General features: G+C 39.8%; 2 protein-coding genes and 3 long non-coding RNA genes across 12 annotated transcripts; all 5 read left to right on the top strand.

The window, feature by feature from the left end:
* The first annotated feature begins 15 nt into the window (after positions 1-15).
* LOC134287863 (uncharacterized) lies at positions 16-579 on the top strand. The gene is made up of 2 exons (XR_009997607.1): positions 16-213; positions 286-579. It is a non-coding gene; the product is annotated as an uncharacterized LOC134287863 (long non-coding RNA).
* A 508-nt stretch (positions 580-1,087) lies between these two features.
* On the top strand, positions 1,088-1,994 carry LOC134285808 (uncharacterized; the record flags this gene model as incomplete). The annotated part of the gene is given in 3 exon segments (XM_062847372.1): positions 1,088-1,359; positions 1,418-1,586; positions 1,787-1,994. Coding segments are annotated over 3 exon segments (579 nt in total). The 3' UTR covers positions 1,936-1,994.
* An 89-nt stretch (positions 1,995-2,083) lies between these two features.
* Positions 2,084-7,863, top strand: LOC109403940 (uncharacterized). 4 transcript variants are annotated; one of them, XR_009996720.1, is made up of 13 exons: positions 2,084-2,389; positions 2,447-2,624; positions 2,686-3,488; positions 4,028-4,424; positions 4,484-4,655; positions 4,722-5,236; positions 5,306-5,474; positions 5,677-5,845; positions 5,917-6,146; positions 6,205-6,376; positions 6,440-7,337; positions 7,402-7,542; positions 7,605-7,863. It is a non-coding gene; the product is annotated as an uncharacterized LOC109403940 (long non-coding RNA). The 4 variants fall into 4 exon arrangements; XR_009996719.1 differs by having other exon boundaries at positions 5,677-6,146; positions 6,440-7,106; positions 7,160-7,337; XR_009996718.1 differs by having other exon boundaries at positions 5,677-6,146.
* A 1,737-nt stretch (positions 7,864-9,600) lies between these two features.
* Positions 9,601-14,349, top strand: LOC109413376 (uncharacterized). 5 transcript variants are annotated; one of them, XR_009996687.1, is made up of 9 exons: positions 9,601-9,806; positions 9,991-10,168; positions 10,272-10,668; positions 10,729-10,886; positions 10,953-11,020; positions 12,173-12,438; positions 12,880-13,048; positions 13,111-13,615; positions 13,681-14,349. XR_009996687.1 is itself a non-coding variant. In XM_062847377.1 (7 exons), the coding sequence occupies exons 5-7, from the start codon at positions 12,220-12,222 to the stop codon at positions 13,233-13,235; spliced, it is 513 nt and encodes a 170-aa protein (XP_062703361.1). In that variant the 5' UTR covers positions 9,601-9,806; positions 9,991-10,168; positions 10,272-10,668; positions 10,724-11,020; positions 12,173-12,219; the 3' UTR covers positions 13,236-13,267. The 5 variants fall into 5 exon arrangements, 3 of the variants coding, with proteins under 3 accessions (XP_062703361.1, XP_062703362.1, XP_062703360.1); XR_009996686.1 differs by having other exon boundaries at positions 10,724-10,886; positions 12,880-13,615; XM_062847377.1 differs by lacking the exon at positions 13,681-14,349 and having other exon boundaries at positions 10,724-11,020; positions 13,111-13,267.
* A 282-nt stretch (positions 14,350-14,631) lies between these two features.
* LOC134285803 (uncharacterized) lies at positions 14,632-21,190 on the top strand. The gene is made up of 5 exons (XR_009996661.1): positions 14,632-14,897; positions 14,958-19,887; positions 19,959-20,557; positions 20,628-20,793; positions 20,852-21,190. It is a non-coding gene; the product is annotated as an uncharacterized LOC134285803 (long non-coding RNA).
* Positions 21,191-22,949: the final 1,759 nt, after the last annotated feature.

The following is a 22,949-nucleotide window of genomic DNA, read 5'->3' as shown; positions in this document are numbered from 1 at the left end:
TTTAATCTTGTTTGAATGTTTCTGCGTGTAGCTTTTTGATCTGCAAGTGCTGCCATCATTCACTGTTGGTTCAATTTCAGAGCTGCCGAAGTCGTTTTTCGTTTTGAGTGGCCGAGGAAATCTCCAACTGTCGATCGATGGCTACGTGTTCACGCAAGAGCTGGTCAAGAACAACGACATAGATTGGGCTTGTTCGCAATCAAAAGTTTTGCGGTTAGTGACGATCTAGTACGTCATCTTGTTCAAATCCAATAATTTTATTTTTTTGTTTATTTTTTCTATCAGCTGTAAAGTTCGCGCGACGACATCTCGTGAAAAAGATCGCAAAGTGCTCTCAATTCGAGGCGAACACAATCACGGGATAATTACTGAACGTCGGAAAAACGGTGCCTTGAAGGCTCTGCTGGAACAACGCAAGAAAGAGCGCGATGATCGACGAATGAGATTGGGTGGAGTCTTTTCATCAGTAATCTAGATAACTGTATTGATTAAATGAATACTACACGATAATAATGAATTGCTAGATTATAATTTGAGTGGAGTAATAGATTTGTTGGAGGTTTCACCTCTACTTACTTATTTTGATCAACTTTTTGTTTCGTTTATAGTTGAATGCTGTTTCCATGACGCCTCAGTAGCAGTAAGCAAAAAAAATGTTCAATAGTAACAAAGGCACCCTGTTGCTGTTCTCTGGATGGGTTCTCTTTCTTCAACTACGGCTTCTCGAGAAACTTTGGCATGATTTGTGATTTTTCATGGGCTATTCTAATTTTGACCTTATGGTACCCAGCTCACGTTCTGGTGCTGCTTTCACCGAACGATGAAAATCTAGTACGTCGACGAGAAAATAGCCACAAAATCATCTCCAAACGACGCAAATGTGGATCTCTGAAAAAATATGAAACGACAAAGAAAAAATGATGCTTTGCAATAGGATCTTTGACAAGGGGTTTCTCAGGTTACCAACAAGAAATTCAATGAAAAAAAAAATTAATTATTAATTTTGAATTGAACACATTCTATTACTTCATCTCACGAATCGTAGCATGACACTTCACTAAAACCTCTCCTTGACTTTTTGTTCCAGTGCACAAGATCATGAAACTACAGAAACGACTCTACTACCTCAAAAAGGTTTCCGGAGAGTTTGTTCAGCACGGAGAAAATCCAGTTTCTTCGCAGATTGAGTATTTGCAGCGCGATCTGGAAATGCTTTCGGGAAATCTACCGAAAATGGAGAACGCTCCGGATTGTAAGCCATCTTCCGTTCCGGGATTCGAGTTCCCTCTGACCGAGCAGGAGGAAATTGAACGCTTGGAGGCGGATGTACGAAACGATCCGTATGTCCGGTGCCAATATGTAGGTTCAATTGATATTATAATGTGGCATGAGTTCAAATTTTATTCTTCGACAACAGGTGAACTATCTTATCAACAAAAAGCCAGCGCCGATGAATCTAATACAGTTCCTACCACTGGTGTTTTCCGATGAGGCCCTTATTGCCTACAACTATCATGGTTCGCATGCTTCCGGAAAATCTAAGCATTCGATGAAGGCGTACACCATTTTTTCGGAATGCTTTTTGGGTGAGTGGAAGTTTTCGTAGTGCAGTACTAGAATTGTAGACTTAAGTTCTCGTAAGAAATTTTCTCAAACATTCGGATATATGTGTATGTCGAAACGATGTGTTGCTGACTTACGAAGAATTTTTATTCTATGATTCTCTGAAGACCTTTTTAGATGGAGTAATTAATTTAGGTATTCTTTTGTTATGAAAATATTGCAGAAGCCTTCGAAGGAGAAGGATTGGATATGGATACATTGACTAAGCAGCTGGTAATGGCCATCAAACAGAGCCGGAACCGCATGCGGCAACGTACATTCCGAGCAAAGAAGACGCTACAACGAATCAGCAGCGACAAGGGTTCTGAGTGATTAGTGTGGAATGGGATGTTCTTGCTTTCTGAATTTGAATAAAGATACGAAAAAGTGAATGATGAACTGCGATGCTATATGACGTACTAGATTGAATATTGTTGCTCGGTTTTGTGTATAAATAATGTTTCTTTGGTAACAACCAAATCTTAATTGAACAGGAATTGTCGACGTAGCTCCAAAAATGATTCTGATGAAATTGGAAATGGAACGTTTGGCACAGCGCATCAACGAGGGCCCTTCGACCGTAGGTGGTGAGGACGATTTGAGCAAGGTACGATCACTTCGCAGGGAGCTGAAACAGTTGGATGAAGAATATCAAATGCTCAACAAAGCTTCCGGTGCAAATAATAAGCCCAAGGTCACCGGATTTATGTTTCCCATTAGTCGCGAACAGGACATCGAACGGCTGGAAGCTGCGGTGCGCTGCGATAGTGACATTCGAGCTCAATATGTGAGTTATTCCGATACAATCTCATATTAGAATTTTTACTAGCAATTCCCAATTCAGGTCGAATATCTGAGCGTCACAAAACCGCTACGCCAGGGCGTCGGACAGGTGTTCAACAAGTACTTCACCGACGAAGCCATGACCAACTACAACTGGCACGGTCTGGATAGGGCACAATATCCACGGACGCCAAAGAAAGGCATGCAGAAGTATGATATATTCCACAGTTGTATGATTGGTAGGGATTGGCAGGTGAGAGTACTAGAATTGAGATTAACTTTGATTTTGATCTATTCCAGATGCATGGGAAAGTCATGGTCTAGATAATGAAACACTTGTCGAGCAGATTAAGAAAGCAGTTTATCATATAAATCGACGTCGGTACACCAAAAAACAGTCCCTGAAAAAGAAGTACACGATTGTTGAAGTACAAGAGTAGATATTATATTGGATGATTTTTTTATGACGAACCTTCTCCAGCTTCTTCATGCAAGAAATCTCTACGTTCTACGATTGCATTTTATAGGTTGAACTGTAGTACTAGATTTGCGTATAATTTTCATTTATTTTACTGCCACATTTATACGTGTCGTAAGGTGTAACACCGCCTATGAATATCAATAGTTGAATATAATTGCAGCGAACTCTTTAACCAGCTTTGATTTAATAATATTTTAGAAATAATCTATTATTTTTTTATCATACAGCTGACTACCTGGTATCTAACACACTCGCATATTTACAGAAACATTTCGGCCCAATCTGGTCAAGCGTAAACAAGAGCTGTTGAGATACCTGAAGCCGTTCAAACGACCCGAACTACCGCAGCGGAAGGTATCGGTTGAAGGATTTTCCTTTCCAGTGTACACTTCGGACGAGGTGGAACGACTAGAGGAAGCTGTCCGCTCATCCAGAAATATACGCCGACAGTATATAGCCTATCTGGCCGAGCGGAAACCTCGCCACATGGATATTGTGGAATGCTTCGGCAAGTTCTTCACCGATGAAGCGATGGCTCCGTATGCGTGGAATGGCTACAAGAATCCAAAGTTTCCACGCAAGGCAATGAAAACTATGGATATCTTCTCCACCTGTATGCTTGGTAAGGATGAGAGAGCTCTTTCGGGAAATCTACGACTTCTCGCACATTATGGTTCAAGAAAAGTTTTCTGAGATATGAAGAAAAGTGAAGTTAAAATCAATATGGATTGAACTCACCAATGATAATACAGCAATGTTCCGATTTTATCACACCCTCTGCGTGCCAGACCATCAATTTGAATTAATTTTCTGCTACATTAATGTTCATCTTTGTTCTTCAAGATGCTTATTGTAGGTGTTATTTGCAGCGTTGAAAATGTTGAAGACAATTATTTGTTGTGTATGTACTTTGTTTCAAAATATTTGTTATCTATCTGTTTCCATTTGTTTGAAAAGGAGAACGATAAAATCGGAACATTTCTGTCTGTATCTGTTACCTGTCAGATGTTTCATATGCACTGTTTCTAGTTACCCTCGTGGGAACGACATTTTCTCGTGTCCTGAATCTCTTCAACGAAGTCAAGGACGAAGTACTAGATTATGTGCAAGAAGGTTTCCTTTATCTGTTCTATGCTGATTCGATAATATCTTGAATTTCAGAGGCTTGGCAACGACACGGAGTTACTTCGATGGACATCCTCTCGGACATCATGACCAAGGTGATCACGAAGATTGCCGGTCGTCGGCGGTCCAACAATTATAACCAACGGAAGCGCATCCAGCAGTTTTGTGACAAACATAATGAATAAATGCTCAATTTATTCTATAAAATTTGAGTTTTTCATTATTTTTATAGAGGCTGTGTTTAAAATAGGGTAAAATATTTTGCAGATTAAATGAATATCGTTTCGTTCCAGATGTGGTAGTTATCAAGGAGGACTTGCAAGAGGCTTCTTCCACGGGAGTGACCGGGTTCAGCTTTCCGTTGTTCTGCGAGGAAGACGTTGATCGACTCGAGGCTGCAGTCAAGATGGATCCTATGGTTCGCCGGCAATATGTATGTAAGTGATGATCTCTTCGGCAAATATTTTCCTGTGATTTTTTTTTGTTTTACAGATAAAACATTTGAAATCCCTAGGAGAGTACCAACCCAGCTTATTTGCAAAGTATGTGAGTGAACTATTCAGTGATCTCTCGCTTTACAACTACTGTGTTACAATAGACGGGGATGGACATACTAATAAAAAGGATATGATCGGATACGACATTTTCACCCACTGTTTGCTTGGTAATGCATTCATCTAATAATAGCTACCTTACAATATTTCATTGCAACAATACATATTTTCCACAGAAGCCTGGGTGCCGCAAGGTCTGACTATTTCCAAACTGACCGAGTTATTGAAATCGATGACAACTAGCCTCAGCGAGAGACGACAATTGTCCATCCGAAACCGCCGAAAACGATCGGAACTCATTCAGAAGTGGCTCATAAAGGAGAATCAAAAACAGAAATCTTAAGAATGCAGTGATAAATAAAACTTTCTGAAAAAAAGAACTACATATTCTAAATTTTCATTCTCTCTAACATGCAGTACTAGAAAGCTGTATCAGAAACCTAGTAACGCAAATAATTTCAACGTTACAGTGAAAGGTCCACCCACTGGAGCTACGTCACATAAGGATTTTGAACAATTGAAGCTAGAACTGGCGCAACTGGATGTCCTTTTTAGCCAACGCCGGGAGACGAAACAAAACGTAAGTGGACGGTCGATGGTCAATGGTTTTGTGTTTCCACTAACAACGGAAACCGATGTGGAAAGGCTGGAAGCGGCAGTGCATTCGAACGCCACCGTAAGGGGGCAATATGTGAGTGTTGATCATTTTTGTAGTACTAGATTTTTGAAATTTATTAGATTCTTCGACCTCAATATTCAGATTCAACTGTTGAAAGCCAAAAAACCGAAACATATCGATCTGGTGGATTGTTTCACAATGCTTTTTGGTTCTAGCTCTGTGGAAGCCTATACCTGGAGTGGATGTCGGATATCAAAATTTCCAAAGAAAGCGATGAAAAATTACTCTATTTTCAACGGATGCATGCTAGGTAAAGTTGTTGAAGTGTTTTATGATACGTCATTTTCGATTTACTGACAAAGCGTCTAAAGACAGAACGTTGATTTTCAAATCATCCGAATGGCCTCCATGTAGATGGAACAATGCGTGAAACTATTGACGTACTAGCTCATTATGTCGCTTCAATGTGTAAATTTGCTTTTTTTAAATGATTAATGCTTCTCATTTCGCAGCTGCTTGGGAATCACAGGAAATGGACATCAAAATGCTGGAAGAGAACATCAAACAAGCTATTCATCGCATTCGAAGGCGCCGTTTGGCAAAAACCTTTTACGATAAGAAAAAATCCACCTCTGAAATGTGATTAGTTGTCGAATAAAATCCATTAAAATCCAATGCATTGTGTGTCGCATTTGAATGATAATTTTTAGTTGAATCAAAGATCACCTAACCTCGTTCATTGTCCGTTACAGATGTATTCTATATAGCAGACACTCGTAGCCCTAGCACCAAAAAGGGTGAAATCCGGCTGAATAGGCGATCTTTCAAATTTGCGGTAAATGATGACGACGAATCGAACGATGAAGCTGAAAATCCTATGTTCCGATCCGTGCCTGGGTTCAGATTTCCGCTGAAAACAGCCGAAGATATTGAAGATCTCGAACGCAGCGTTCGCGCAAGCGCCACCATTCGACGACAATATGTAAGTTTATTTCGATCGAATCTAGTACGTCATTTTGAGTAAACAATTCATTTTTCAGATTGAACTACTACGGAAAGCACGTCGACTGGTCGAGAAACCATCGTTTGCCTTCCTGAAGTTGTTCAGCGACGCGGCACTGCTAGACTACAACTACAGCGGGCGATGCAACTTTTCCGGAACACAGAAAAAAGCAATGAAGGATTACAAAATCTTCGCTGAGTGCATTGTTGGTTGGTTTTAGCTGTAGTGGATGATATGGCTTCTTCATTTACAAGTTTTTTTTCACTTTACAGAGGCTTGGGGTGGGGAATCCTACTCGATAGAAGAGCTTCGACAGTATTTATGCAATGCGATCACGTTGGTTAACAATAGAAAACGAGGGGCTCGCTTCCGCAAGAACCAGCGAAGTACTAGAGGAGACAAGAAATGACACCGCGGATGAAAGCTGTGCTACCTTTTCTTTTTCGTTATTTTTATTCGAGAATTAAAAACTTTTTAATATTATTCTTCATTTTGATGAGGAATTGTGTAACGAATGGTTTAGTGGAAGAACAATTTTTCAAATATCAATCAAAGCGTACAAGAATTCTTCCAAGTTTGAATCAATATTTTCTTTTATAATGTGACTGTACACAATCTAGTACTACATATTTTTGTTAAGGCTCAATTAAATTCATACAATTATTTCAATTTTCGCCACGAAGTTTGAATCACTGCCCTATAAGATTGCATCGCAGTTGATTTGCTCAAAAATCTAAATAATAACAAATTCAACTCTTTTCAGCATGGCGTTTGCGCTTAAAAAACCCTAATATCAGCTGCAGCGAAACTAAGGCACTGCTGGCTGCGGCTATGGAGCACACTGGTGTACCGGGATTCCGGTTTCCGATCCGATCTGAGGGCGAAATCGAACGGCTAGAAGTTGCCGTCCGTAGTGACATGTACAAATGGGACAATTATGTAAGTTTTCATCGGATTACCAAGCCAATGTGCAACATAAGTTTTATTTCTAGATTGCATTCCTGCGAGATTTGAGGGCCAATGATCTCCACACACCAATACGGTGCATCTTCCAGTCGGTGTTCTACGACGAAGCTTTAGCCAACTATAACTATAATGGAATTAGCACTGCGCCGGGCGTTCATAAGCGAGCAATGAAAAGTTACGCCATCTTTAGGGACTGCTTCGCTGGTATGTACATGTTGTATCAATTCTGGGTTACAGTATATAACGTTTTCTCTTATGTGTTCTTCAGTGGCCTGGCGAGAATTTGGAATCACCGATGATATGATTCGTGCCATGTTGACAGAAATTATTAAAAATATCAACAGGCGAAAACGAAATCGACAATATAAAAATCGGATACAGAAGAAAAAGAGGCTTCAAAATTCGTTTGGTAAGTGCAAATTGAATCGTGTGATCTAGACGTACAATTTAATGTTTTCGATTTATTTACAGAAATTACGAATCCCTGAAATGTCTGGTACATTAGTTTTATCATGGCTAATCAACATGTCGAATTTAAAAAAAAAACATCGCCACCAATAAAATCATCATCAAGGGGGTACAATCTAGTACTGCACTGCTCAATTGTCGCTTTTGTGTAATACTCCATAACTGTCTGCATGAAATCTCATGGAACAGTAATAGTACACTAATGACAACAGAAGGAAGACTGTTATGCATTCTCAACAATAAATCTTTTAATTTTTCACAACACTATGTTTCACTGCAGTTTATGAATATTTCATCACCTAACATCAGTACAACTTTTCTCGAAATCATTTTTTATAATTTCCCAGGCACAATCACCATCTCAAACGTCCGTTGGATTGTAAAGCCAAAAAAGAAATCTGCCCCTAGTGCAGCGCAGCGCAGGTCCTCCGAACATGTCCGTCAGCCGGATTCGAGAATAGTCTCCAAAGTAGCTGAAAGCATTTCAGGTTTCCGATTTCCCATTGAATCTGACAACGATATTGAGCGCTTGGAAGAAACCGTCCGCAGCTGTACTCTTACACGTAGAAGATACGTATGTCGTGTTTTCATCAGTCTTACCGTAAGCACGTGATTCAATTGGAAGCCATATTTTCAGATCGATTGCCTTCGGCAGATTAAGGACTCGAGTGAAAATGCGTCTATCGAAAGCATCTTCAAGATGTTCTTTTACGACGAAAGCCTCACCGAGTACAATTATAATGGATTCAGCAACAGTTGTCGAGCCAAAAAACGGGCGATGAAGAACTACGACATTTTCACTAACTGCTTCTTGGGTTCGTCTGCAGCAATTTGAAATCGCTAAAGTTGCATATCTAAGTCTTAAAATTCTTGTTTTTGCAGAAGCCTGGATGGATTACGGAGTTACGGAAGATGAGGTTCGTCTAATGTTGTGCAAGGTGATTCGCAACGTACACGGCCGTAATAGATTTCGTCGCTATAAAATCCGGAAGCGAGAGCAGGAAATGACAGAAGATTGTATTTATTTGGAAGAAGATGATTTGTAATAAAGCTTCACCGATACAGCTCTTAGATTTCATCTTTGCACAGCTTAGTCACACATATGGGTAGCTCCAGCAAACAAACATGGAGCACCTACCACAAAACTTTTATTTCCGTCACCCGATCCACATGCCGTCTTTGATTTATCACAACTAAGTTTTAATCTCTGGAAAATCACTGCAATTTATGAATATTTCATCACCTAACATTAGTATAACTTTCCCGTAATTCTTATGATTTCCCAGGCACAATCACCATCTCAGACGTTCGTTGGAATGTAAAGCCGAAAAAGAAATCTGCCCTTAGTGCAGCGCAACGCAGGTCCTCAGAAAATGTGTGTCAGCTAGTTCCGGTAGCAGTTTCCAAAGTAGCGGAAAACATTCCAGGATTCCGATTTCCCATTGAATCTGACAACGACATTGAGCGCTTGGAAGAAACCGTTCGCAGTTGCGCTCTTACACGCAGGAGATACGTACGTCATGTTTTTATCAGTCTTACCTTAGGAACGTAATAGAATCACCGAACTCCTATTTTCAGATCAATCGTCTTCGGCAGATCAAGGACTCGAGCGAAAATGCATCCATCGAAAGCATCTTCAAGTTGTTCTTTTACGACGAGAGTCTCACCGAGTACAATTATAGTGGATTCAGCAGTCGTCGGGCCAATAAACGGGCGATGAAGAACTACGACATTTTCACGAGCTGCTTCTTGGGTTCGTCTGCAGAATTTCCGAATCACTAGACGTTGCATATCTAAGTCTATAATTCTTCATTTTGCAGAAGCCTGGACGGATCACGGAGTTACGGAGGATGAGGTTCGTCAAATGTTGTGCAAGGTGATTCGCAACGTACACGGTCGCGAACGATTTCGTCGCTACCAAAACCGGAAGCGAGAACGGGAACTGACTGAAAGTTGTATTTATTCGGATGAAGATGATTTCTAATAAAGATTAACCGATACAATCACTAGATTTCTTCTATGCACAGCTTAGCCACACGTTATGGATAACTCAGGAAGAATGTGCTAATAGTTCAAAATATTTTTGTTTCAGCAATCAAACCTGGAGCCCCTATCACAAAACTTTTGTTTCCGCTAACCGATCCGCATGCCGTCATTCAACTGGAAGATTTTGTTCGGATAGATCCCAACATGAGACGCAAATATGTAAGTAATTTGTACCACAACTCACAATGTTTTACTTCCCTAAATAGCATAGTTGTACCGTTTAGGGGAGTAAAATGTAGAAAATACTGGATCAAATATCACGAACCAAAATTGTTTGTTTCATGACAAAAACGTCCTGTCTGTACTAGATTGACTTATTCGTATTGCTGTCTTGTTTCTTTAGATAAAATTTCTGCGCCGCATCAAAACACCACGACAAAGCCTTGAAGATACGTTTGGTAAAATCTGCACCGATCGAGCCATCTTCCGTCACTTTAACTGGACGTCCAACAAGTCCTCCCAATCTATGACACAGCGAGAATCACTGCAGCATTATTGGATATTTACAGATTGTTTGTTTGGTAAGTATCTCTATCGGAGCTAGTACTTCATTTTTAACTCGGAACTGTAAATCTTTCATCATTGTAGATGGCAATGATACTAACATTGTTCTTACCATTTCAGAGGCTTGGAGCAGTCACGGATTTACTATGGAAACGTTGAAATCAAAAATGGCAAGCGTTATCAAACGAATCTATGTTCGCAACAACGTGCGCAATTTTCGAGCTAGGTCTAAGATTGTAGAGCTTTGAAGATTTCTAGGATATGAATAAATGTAGAAAAACGATATTTCCACTTTTGAAACTAATTCTGAGATTTGCTTAACATTAATCATTCTAGAGAGTAACTTTTTTTTTCTTAATTTCATTGTATGGAATCAGCTGAAACGCCCCAGAGAAATTCACATCGTGGAGTTACATCGCATTCCGCCGCTGGGTTCATCTTCCCTATACGTTCTGAGCAAGCTATAGAAGAGCTTGAATCTTCCGTTCGATGTAACGAAAAATCCAGAAAGCAATATGTAATGTTGATTTGCTTTGGACAGAAAAAAGAAGTAACTTTTACACATTTTTCAGATTAGGTTCCTACGCTCGAAACTGACCGATGATCAAACCGTTTTCACCGTGTTTCAACACATCTTTACCTACCAATCTCTGGTCGGATACTGCTGGACGAAGCGTTCCAACTTGGAAAGAAAATCCATGAGAGATTATGAAATCTTCACTAGTTGCATGTTGGGTAAGTGTTGGATCGTGTACTAGAATGATCCTGAAATGTATGCCTTAAACTACACATTTTTTTCAGATGCCTGGCAGTGCAAGGGTGTAACGGAGGAATCCCTAGCCGAGCACATCCGTCACGTGGTCAGAAATGTAAATATTTCGAAACGAAAGTTGAAAATCCGACTTAAGAAACGATATTCTAATACAGGGGATGGCCAAAATGTTTGGGATAGGCAACTTTTTTTTCTCTCACAAAAAAGTTCAACAAGCTATAACTTTAAATAGAGCGCATCAAAAAATCTCAAATTTTGACTGTTTGTCAACCTATTATGTGTGCATCATTGGTACAAATTTGGGCTCGATTGATTAATATTTCGCGAAGTTAGAACCGTTCGCGTAAAACACTATTTTTCAGACAACTCATTTTTGAGGTGTCATATCTCGGAAACCAGTGAACCGAATTGAATGAAATTTTGAACGAACACTAACAATATGTAAATGCTTCACAAACAATTAAAACATGGGTACTTTTTAAACGTTGAAAAAAGTTATCATGGATTGACACTTTTTCGATTTTTCTCGAAAAAATGTATTTTTTTTACATCAATGTCAATAAATTTTAGTGTTGATATCCAAAGATTTTCCACTTCTGTTCTCAAGTTATCTCTAATCAGATATATTAGAGCCTATTTAGATTGAAGGAAGAACACATTCAGTAATTTTTGTGTGGTATTGTAAATTTGACTTATTTTACTCTATATGGGTAAAAATTTCAATCCGGTATAACTTAATTCGCCGTGAGAAAATATTACATTTTATGACGTCGTATTAAGTATCAATATATTGTTGATAATCGTTAAAAAATTCATTCAATTCGGTTCACTGGTTTCCGAGATATGACAGTTCAAAAATGAGTTGTCTAAATAATAGTGTTTTAGCCGAACGGTTCTAACTTCGCGAAAAAATAATCAATCGAGCCCAAATTTGTACCAATGATGCACATATAATAGGTTGACAAACAGTCAAAATTTGAGATTTTTTAATGCACTCTATTAAAAGTTACAGCATAGTGATTTTTTTTGTGGGAGAAAAAAAGTTGCCTATCCCAAACATTTTGGCCATCCCCTGTACTTCATTTAGTAACTGAACCAGTACTGTTCATTTGGAAGTGTTAGAGGAGCCAAACAATAAATATGATCCTTTAAAAATAATTTCCAACGAAGAGATTGTCATTGAGATGCTTTTCAAATTCTAGTACTACATTTATACCAACAATTTCGATCTCTTTTGTATATCCTCTAGCCAAAAATATCGCCAAGTTGCGGAATCGGTTGCAAAGTCTCAACAAAATGATCAGCATGGCGTCGAGTCGACACGAAAAGATGCAACTGGAGGTTCAAATCTGTGACGTCAACAAGGAACTGCAGGAGTTGCTTAAAACTGCCGAGCAGCACAAGCAGCGTGCCACCGCCCATGTTGACGGTTTCCATTTTCCGTTGACATCCATGGTCGAAATCGAACGATTGGAGGAAGCCGTTCGAAAGGATTTCGATGTGAGGAAGCAATATGTGAGTAGCAACTGCGTTCAGGCTTGGATCAGACCAGACTAGTGTTATCGTATTCGTATCATGACATTTGCTAGCATGTTAGGCGGAGTACTAGATTAGTTGTAATAAGCTGGAATAGTTAGCGTTCAACTAACTTCTATTACTGGCAAACGTATTAAGTCATGACATTTTCAACCGATTTATAGAGCATGTTATGCAGAGTACTAGATTAGTTGTAATAAGCTGGAATAGTTCGCGTTCAACTAACTTCTTTTACTGGCAAACAGGCTTAGACGTTGTTATTTGCCAACAGAGTGAAAGCCTACTAAATTGGTTCTTCTAGTACTTCAATATTAAGGCCTATTTTTAAAATTGCATTTTTAAGTCTTCGCAACTGCTTTCAAACAACTTAACGTTTGGACTCAAACCAAGTATGCAGCATTTTTCACTTTTCATCTCAAGGTACGCTACCTGTCGCTCAAGAAGCCCCCGACGATGGACGTAACTAACTTTTTCTCGTATCTCTTCACCGACGATGCTCTGATGGGCTACAACTACTCCGGAACCAACACCATTGGCGATTCGAAGATGCCGATGAGAAACTATGAAATTTTCATCGATTGTATGATAGGTTTGTCTCTCTATCCACTATTTGGGGAAGTACTAGAATACAATTCGTGAATTCACTTTCAGAAGCATGGGCTGATCATGGATTGACGCACATACTGCTCGAGGAGAAGATAAAACTTGTGGTGAGAAAGCTTACCGCTCGACGTCGCATGCAGAAGTTTCGGCAGAGAAAATCAATGAAAGTTTAAACTTGTTAAATAAACTTGAAATGTTCAAAGAACTTTGTATATTTTGTTATTGACTTGAAGTTGTTATTTAATGTATGGTAACGTTAACAATTTCCCAATATGAATTTCAGATCCGTTAAAACCACGAAAAAAGGTATTCACGAGGACGGTAGAACTGGATGAGTGTGCTGCCGCAGATGACGAACAGCGCTACATGTTCATCGTGAGTCGAAAGGGAGGTATTCTGTTGGTGCACGAAAACCACATCTATCGATCCAATATGCGACGTCAGGGTCCCCACAAGAACATACTGTACTGGGAGTGTGTACACAATCGTTCGCAGAAGTGCCGTGGTCGACTCAAGAGCGAAGGGAATTACCTGTTTATTTCGAACACCAATGGTGAGTATTGCGTTGTCGGTTGGCTTATGAATTTGAATAACTAAGCAATTGTTTTCTAATTTCAGCCACGCACAATCATCCTTCAGATTTGAATCGAATCAACCGAGCTAAGGTCGGAGGAGAGCTGACATACCGCACATTCTTTTCACTTTTCAAATAACATGTTTCGTTGTTGATTAGAAATTGTTTTGCAATATATATTGTCTAATAATCTAGTACTGAGTTATTCACACTAATTTTAGATATAGTTGACATATTTTCGTCTTTTATTCTAGTACTGCACATAATTGTTATTCACCGTTAGTGGAAATCTTTGAGTCGTTCATCTATGATTAAACTAAATCCAACTTATTTTGCTAACATTTTGTAACTACAATTTCAGTTCAGGAAATGTCCACGACATGCGATGCACCGCAGTATGTCATTAGCAAGTGTGGAACCGTTCAGCTTCGGCAGAATGGTCATCTTTTCAATCGACACGTCAAGCGAGACGATATCACGTACTGGCGCTGCTCGCAGTTTACTGTGTACAAGTGTCGCGCTCGGATTAAATCCGTTCTCGAAGAGTTTTTCATGTTGAACGTGGAACATAACCACCAGGTAGTGGCCTCACCCAGAGCGTACGGATCTTTGAAGCGACTGAAACAACAACTTGCAAGATATTAATAAACTACACTCGTCTTTGGAATTCAATCTAGTACTTCATTTTATTGAATTTAGGAATTCTCGGACAGTTTTGCATTGACCTAATGATCCAAACATTTCAGATGTCTATAACCGATACGTTTCCGCATTTCGAGGAAGTCGCAAGCTCAAAGTAGGAGAGTTCATCTACACCAAGAACAAGAAAAGTGCAAACAAAACGTACTGGTCCTGTGCGAGGGCAGGCATGAGCAAATGTAAAGCACGGCTTTTAACCTACACACTGAGAAACGGGGAAGAGATCTTGGTGGTTCGATATCCAACACACTCATGCACCATTCTAGTACTGCAATCTTATATGATACTCTGTAAATAAAACATTAATGAGTTGGTGGAAATTGTTGTGGACTATTCCTCTATGTCATATATTTGTATTACGTTGAAGCATGACTAATCAGTTAATTTGGATTCCATTTTAGTGTTTAAAATTGTTAACATTGAAGAAGTAGAAGATGATCAACCCAAGGAAATATACTTCACCGTCGGGCAACGTGGTTGCGTTTTGCTGCACGTTGATGGCTACAAATTCGTAAAGAATCGTAAGGGGGCATACAAAACCTATTGGATCTGCGCTAAAAAGGTGAGTAAGTCTGTTTATGCAGGACTTTTCTTCAACTAACAAATTTCAATTTAACTACAGGGAAGTACAGCCTGCAAAGCTAGAGTCATCACCCCGGCAAACAGTGAGGAGAAAAAGGTTCCCACGTTGATAGCTCGCAGCGGAACACATAATCACCCTGTATTCGTAGAACGAAAATCCCGCAGTTCTGCCAACCATAGGATTTTACTTTTCAAAGACCCATAGTGAAATAAATTTATCTCAACTGAAACTTTGTGTTTCGTGCAATCGTTTTGAATCCTGAAGAGTGTCGTTTATGCATGAGTTTTGGATTAATGGATTTCTATTTTCCTTTATAGATGACAACGACGTTGACCAGATTTACTTCATTGCGGAGATCATCGGTTCTGGTTCTGCAGAGGGAATGAAAACTGTGAAAATACCCACAAAGAAGAAAAGTAGATCCAAATCCGCAACGATGCCTTCGGCAAACAATGAAATGTTCAATTTTGAAAGCGATGGTTCACCTTCGAAGCCCACCTACACAACTGGCCGGGGAAATAACGTTCTCAACTACCAGGGCCACCGCTACATCAAGAACAATGCGCACAGCGGGAAAATTTACTGGAAGTGTACCAAATGGCACAGTGGGTGCAAAGGACGTGCCATTACCAACGGGCTGGTTCCGGGCTTGGTTATTCTGAAGAATACGCACAACCACGAACAATTGTAATTTCATCAACGGCGGTTTTTGATTTTAAGCCAAATAAAAATGAACAGAATTGATCGACCTTCCTCATATTTTCCAACCGTGATTTTTAAGTAATATTCGTTTAGCTATCTTAAGCTCATAAGCTCCCGCAACACCAATGGTTGAGAAGTCAGTTTCTTTTTTTTGGTTTTTATTAATGTGTATTTTAACTTAAATGCTAATTCTACACTCAAGTCATCTTTGTGAACTTTAAAGTGGATAAAATACCGTAGCAACTTCTTGAGAGCCTCTTGTTGAAATTTCTGAAATTCGCCACAAACTTGATGAATCGTCATATAGCAAAACATCATCCCAGTAAAATAATGCTAACTTGCACTGCAATCGTTTTATGAATTTCCATTTCACGTGGTCCCTAATGTTCATTCAATCTAGTACTACATCGAATAATGCATCAACTCTTAAGTGCCCTTTCATACCAACTTTATGCAATCGCAACCACTTCTTGCATCGCCTAATTTTAGCCGTGATACATTCAGTCAAAGCGATTGCTACTTGGTTGTGGATAACGGAATAACAACATGCAGTACTGGAAGCGCAATTAGTGCTACAAATGCAAGTTTAGTTGTGATGGACGAAATCAATCTATCACCATAAGACGTCATCGGGCATCGTCGGAGGCAGTAGTAGTAGTAGTAGTAATTAACTGGCCCACGCCACGGTACCACGAAAGGTGAAATTCTTCCTTAACAATACCTTCCTCAGAAGAAGCAGCAGACCATTGGCTGTCGCAGGATTCTTCGAACAATCTGTACAGTCTAGATCATGATCAAACAAGAGAGAATAAAACCGTTGTTTTGAGCTGTTGTTGTTCGTTAAGTTTTGTAATACATGATTACTCTAGTACTTCACAGTAATTCCTACAAAACATGCCGTTTTATCATTTTCCACAGAATCCTCCAGGAGGAAGCTTTACGAAAGGTTTTTGCTACCGAAAGCCGGAATGGAAGTGGCCCGGTTCGGGATCAGCCAACGAGGAGCGAAGAAACTGATCTGCCATGGATACGAATACGTCAAGGACCGAGACTTTCCGGATTCGACCAATTGGCGTTGTGCTTTGTTCCGCCGGCAGAAGTGCCGCGCCCGTGCCATTACCAAAATCATTGACGGTATCACCTACGTAAGGCTTACGAACGATGCACACAGCCACGATGTCCGGATGTACCGGAGGAATCCAGTGATTATTACGAAAGCGGACGAAATGGAGTCTACATAAGAAAGAAAGTAGTTTCTTTGTTGAATTATTGTAAGAAAAATATACGTATATCAGAATGGGTTCACTGCCCTGTTTAAACTATGTTTCCTTTAGTGGTTCCAATGACTTACTAGATTACTACTGCACTAATACGAACTATTTGCATTTTTAGGTGTTTTCGAACCAGCTGTATTCGGAACTACTCGTCGTGGTCAACAGAAACTAATACACAATGGGCATGCGTACACCAAGGATCGACAGTCGGCGAAGACTTGCAACTGGAAATGTTCGCTCTTCACCCGGTACAAGTGTAAGGCACGTGCCGTTACGAGGGACATCCATGGCGTGGTGTACGTGAAGGTCACCAACACGCTACACTACCACCCGGTGGAGCAGTACAAGATCAACTACCGAAAGGGGTTGAGCGTTAACCCAATGAGTTTGGCGAACACTTTTATCCCGCATGCCAAGGATGAGTCGTTTTGAGATGTGCAAGTATCGCTTATAAGTAAGAGTAGGGTTTCTCGTCGCAAATATATTGTGTGTGTTAGTGTTATTCTAGTACTTCAGTTGATATATTCACCCTAATGAAACACTCTGTAAGATGACATCCGATGACCAATTATTATTTACTAGGAGTAGAGATGATTCTACTGCAGTTTTAGTACGTCATTGTCATACACTAAACTATTCTGTACTTTTAGATGACAAAGCTGTATTCACCGAACGAGCCCAGTACGAGTACACCTCCCGAGGAACGCAGCGCTTGCTTCATGGCGGATATTACTTCAGCAAAAACAAAACCAACGAATCGAGCGGGCGGGTGAACTGGAAGTGCCAGTTTTACCAACGGCTGCGCTGCAAAGCAAGAGCCATCACAAAGAACATCAACGGATACGACTACGTACGCGTCACCCACGAAGAGCACACGCATCGCCAGGATCTCACCGAGGATGAGTTCCGTCGTCCCAAACGGAAAAGAGATTTCTGAGTTGAGAAGTTTGGCAAAGTAACTGCGACACAATCATTTGATGTAAAATTGCATGCCAATGAGTTTTAATAAAAACTTATTTATTTTTCATTGTATGAAATTACGATCCGTAATGGTTTTGTTCTAGTACCTCGTTTTTAGTAATAGCCTAATAGTATAGAACTACCTCACCAAATTATTATTTTCTTGTTCACTGTGGAGTGAGTTGAGCTTTTACCAATTTAAATTTATTTTCAGGCTGTTTCAGTTTGAAAAAAAAAAAGAAATGTATCGAAGCGATTGTGTAAATCTAGTATTCCAATAGAAAAGAAACCTTATAACGACCGAAAGAACCCATTTGCTCAAAAGAAGATGACATTCTAATCCATATTTTATCATATTTACATAGCTCTAACTTATTCATATTTTTTCATCCAACCTATCCCAAACAGTTAAGCTGAAAATTGTTCAATATTCGACACGCAAATCGGACGAGCACTACGACGATGATGATGAAGACGGCGATGAGGATGACGAAGCGAGGACCCAATTCCCGTTGGACCTGAAGATGGTGGTGGGCCGCAAGGGACGCCCAATGCTGCTGATGGGTGGCCACGCCTTTTTCCGCAACAACACCCACAAAAGCAAAACCTACTGGCTGTGTGCCAAGAGTCGTTCGCTGAAGTGTCGTGCCCGCATTATCACCCTGGACGGCAGCGCCGGGCTGATCCTCAAGAATCAGATTCATAATCATCCAGCGGCGTTGGAAAAGTAACCGAGTTCGTGTGGCGCTGTACCAGACCATTCTGGTACTTGAACAAAAATTTGATGTTCTCTACTTAATATTATTTTCAGCGATTGAGCGTATTGAAATTTGAATTCTGTGCAAATAAAATGCCCGAAATTGAATTGATCTTGTACTTCAATTACTGAATGGGCAATGAAAGGTAAATAACTTGCAAAACTTCTGTTTGAGATTTCCTTTTCTTTTGAAATAAAGGTTCTGTTTTTGATTGCACCAATCGTGTTTTAGTTTATCTCACTCTAGTACTGCTAGAAAATCTACTAACATGCTACATTCTTTTTTCAGTATCTACAGTTATCGAATACGTTACGGAGGAAAAAGTCGAAAATAGAAAACCGATCAAGCCCACTCGCTCCAAGCGGACCAAACCCAAGCACAACGTAAAGGAGATTATAAACAGTACCCAAGGAGTCCCCGTGGTGTACCAGAACACACGTTTCGGAGCGGCTCAGGTACTCTTGGAGGACATGGTGTACTCGTTCACCTACACGAAGAACCAAATAAGCCACTACAAATGCAGCCGATACAGGAGCCAACAGTGCCCGGCCGAGGTAGTGGTCAGCAACAAGCTGGTCTACTATCTCTGCGCTGCCCATAATCACGATTTGGCCACCGGTCAGCAATTGGATGGTATCTGCAGGTCGTATCAAGCTAGAGATTCGACGTAGGTGTTGATTGGATGTGGTTGTAATGTACTGGAATGGAGAAAAGTATATACAGCATTCCTAGATGACCAGTAAAGTATGCGTTGACCTGATTCCTTCGGGGCCGGAGAAGTCACCCTCCGATATCATCTAGGGATGGTTGACTATGTTTCGTAGAATAGCCTAATTATGTCCAAATTTATGTAATACTTATTAAATAATTTCATTGGCATTTCTATTTAAGATTGCAATACTTACAGAATTCATAGCATGATTATTTACATATCTACGTGAAGTACTAGATTAAAGAAGAATACAAAATTAAATGCAATATTCCTACACTATCAAGAAAGTTTTGTTTATGATTAAGTTTTTTTTTTGTTTTTATTAATGTGTATTTTAACTTATAGCTAATTCTACACTTATATGATTAAGTTAAAGTGTTGAATTTTCAATTAATCAGCGAGAACTGTCACTCTAACGCAACAATCTTTCCAGAGGACCGTGAAATCACCTTCATTGTGGGAAGACTCGGCAACATGCAGTTGATCATCGACGGTCACCTGTACACCCGGTCTCAAATCAGGGAACGCATCATCATTTGGCACTGCTCTCGGCAAAGATCTGGGTAAATTAGGCATTCGATTTACATATTTAGAATAACTTCGGCAGTGACGAGTGTGTTATTGTCCTTCACAGATGCAAAAGTCGGATCAGCACCCTGCGAGGCGAACCGGGTACGGCTTACTCTTTCCGTGAGGACCACAATCACGAGAGCAAATTTGACTTCAAGAATAGGGACATTAAGGTTCTCAAGGTGGCCAAGTTGTTGATTGTTGGCAAAAACCGTTAGATTGTGTTGATATTTATTGTAGGCTAAACAATAAAATAAAAATTAATCTTTCGTAACTTCAGTCTTGATTCTGCGGTTCTGTTGAACTCAATTTACCGTTTTGAATAAAAATTTTACGAAAGACTTGGAAAGAAATAGTTAAAAAATATTGATAAAAAAATGGAAATTTCACTAACCACTCCCATTTAAAATTTGCATTGCAGATCAAAAAAGTGACGATAGTAATATCTACGTCGTGTGCACCTCCGAAGGGGAGTACAAGATTCAGGAGAAACCTGCAACTACAGCGAGACAAACAAAAACAAGCAAATATCCATCTAAGGCCTCGTCACCGATACGGGTTGTTTGCATCCTAGGCGGATTTACATTTCCGATCTCCGATGGCGATGAAGTGGAACGATTGGAAAAATCCGTTTCGGAACGGGCCGACATTCGCGAGGAATATGTAAGATATTTTCAATTGGGAGGGATGTAGTACTAGAGTGATTTTGCTAGATTGGAATGGCATTTTGCAGGTGAAATTGTTGAAGCGCAAATCGAAACATATCAAACTATTCCAATTTATGCCGTCAGTTTTCTCGGATGAAGCTCTGGAAGGATATAACTTCAATGGAGCAAACGTGCTTGGTAGGCGCAAGATCGCCATGAAAGGTTACAATATTTTCAGCAGTTGTTTCATGGGTGAGTTCAACGGCTTTGACAGTGATAGCGATGTATCTAGTAAAATCTTATTCCACAGATGCTTACGAATCGGAAGGGCTAACTATGGAAGAACTTGCCAACCAAATAACCACGGCCATCAAGCAGACTCGTAACAGAATGCGTCAGCGTACCTTCCGGGTGAAGAGATCTATCGAGAAGATGTTGAAGGAAAAATCGGAACACTAGCTGGTTGTGTTCGTTCTGGAGTAAACTGGAAATTTCACCGATAACCCATTCGGACTCTTGTAGAAAATAATTAATGTAGTACTAGATTAGATTCATACCTGACCGATTATGTATTTTGTACTTATTTGATTCTAGCGAATCAACTTAATAATTTTCATGTAAACAATATAAAAGTATCATGATTTTCATATGAGTTATGTTTGATTTCGATGCTATTACAAAAATATTATTTTTAACTTAATTAAATAAGTTAAAAATACAACTCATCTGAAGCAGAAAAAACAACCAATTGGCAAATAATGTCTGTATACAGTTGCTGAACACTGTAAGACGGCATCGCTTCATTTATCAATCTAGTACCTCATTCATGCGATATCAAACCACATCAAACTGTTTTCTTTGTTTAACAGAAATAGCCGTGGAGGACATTAAGCTAGAAAGCATTTCCATCCAATTGGATTCTACACTTTCAACCACCGGTAATGCAGTACTAGAACAACTAACAGAAACTCACAAAAATAAGGATATAAAGCGGCAAAAAGTAGACCTATGTGTACATGAAGGTGCGGCTGGCAAACCACTTCATATGCAGCTAAACATCAACCAAAAAGAGCGACGTCCTCCGAGTAGAAAGCATTCCAAATCAGTTCGCGTGGCTGGATTTGAATTTCCTCTGACATGCGAAGAAGATGTCGACCGGTTGGAATTGATGGTCAAACGGAATCCTATTATCAGAAATCAATATGTGAGTTTTCATCGAATGTTCTGCCCTCATTTTACGTCATTTTGATTTTTAATTCTTCCAACAGATCAAATATCTGGCAGCGAATAAACTACCAGACATGGAGATTGCTCACATCCTTTACCGATTTTTAAACGACGAAGCCCTCTCTAATTTCAACTGGACTGGCCAGGAACGGTATGATTCTAGTGCTTCGGGTAAAAAGAAAGCCATGCAAAAGTTCGATATTTTCAATTCATGTATGCTAGGTAAATCTAATGCTTTGTTCTACTATAACCCTGACTTTTTTGCACGACTACCACACCTTTCCATTTTCCAATTGCAGAAGCGTGGTCCAGCCATGGTGTTACGCAGGACGCTTTGGCTGGTTCGCTGAAGAAAGCTGTGCAACTGGTTGCTCGACGACGGTTCAATCTCATCTACAATCAGCGGAAGCGACTTCAAGCGCTGGATCCCGAACACTGACGTTTGCCAGTGGAGGTCGTGAAATAACACAGCTTCATACACAGTTATCATTTGACATTTAACTAAAATTTTGTTCTAATCTAGTACTTCAGCTGAGTTTTACCTTCTTATATTTTGATCGTAACTAGAAAAATACAATATATTTCTTTTCGATCTAGTACTTCACACGTTTGAATCGTTTTCTTCTGGACAAATTCTTCAAATTAAATTGAACGAAGATTTCTTTTAACTTTACATAACTAAGTTTTTCTGTTTCTTTGCAGCAACTACATGGAACAAAACAGAAATGCCTACGACTTATCCGAAAATAGAAATCATCTCTCAAATACGATTGCATCCACCACAAGAAAAACCAACGATTTCGCGACTGCACGGTTTACTGAGAAGATCTAGCGCAGAAGGGGCATCTGGAAAAGTTCCTTCGTACAGTGGCAGCGACATCTACATAGCAATGGAGGACCTGGTAAAAATCTATTCTCCCAACCCGGCTCTCTACACTGCCCGACTGTTGGACATAATATTCGGTAGAGAGATACTGGTGGGTGCTTGCACAAGACGACTGGTGGATGATGGTGATTTGGAACAACTGGTGTCTCATAAACTGCGATCTGTGATTGGTAAGGACGTTTCTGGGCCTATTGGGTAGTACCAGATCGGTATTCAATCAACACTTTTTTTTTGTTTGCAGTGCATGTGATTAATGTTTTCAAAAAACAAAACATTGAAATATCAGAGTCGACTG

This window comes from Aedes albopictus, chromosome 1, assembly GCF_035046485.1.
Source record: "Aedes albopictus strain Foshan chromosome 1, AalbF5, whole genome shotgun sequence".
NCBI classification, from domain to species: Eukaryota; Metazoa; Arthropoda; class Insecta; order Diptera; family Culicidae; genus Aedes; species Aedes albopictus.
Note: the sequence above shows the minus strand (reverse complement) of the source record. Positions and strands in the feature narration are given on the sequence as shown.

Excerpts from the sequence above, each read along its gene's own strand:
- LOC109413376 (XM_062847377.1), top strand. The coding sequence starts at position 12,220 with ATGATCAGCATGGCGTCGAGTCGACACGAAAAGATGCAACTGGAGGTT. Across the intron at positions 12,439-12,879 it reads TCGATGTGAGGAAGCAATAT|GTACGCTACCTGTCGCTCAA; the intron begins GTGAGTAGCAAC and ends TTTCATCTCAAG. Across the intron at positions 13,049-13,110 it reads TTTCATCGATTGTATGATAG|AAGCATGGGCTGATCATGGA; the intron begins GTTTGTCTCTCT and ends ATTCACTTTCAG.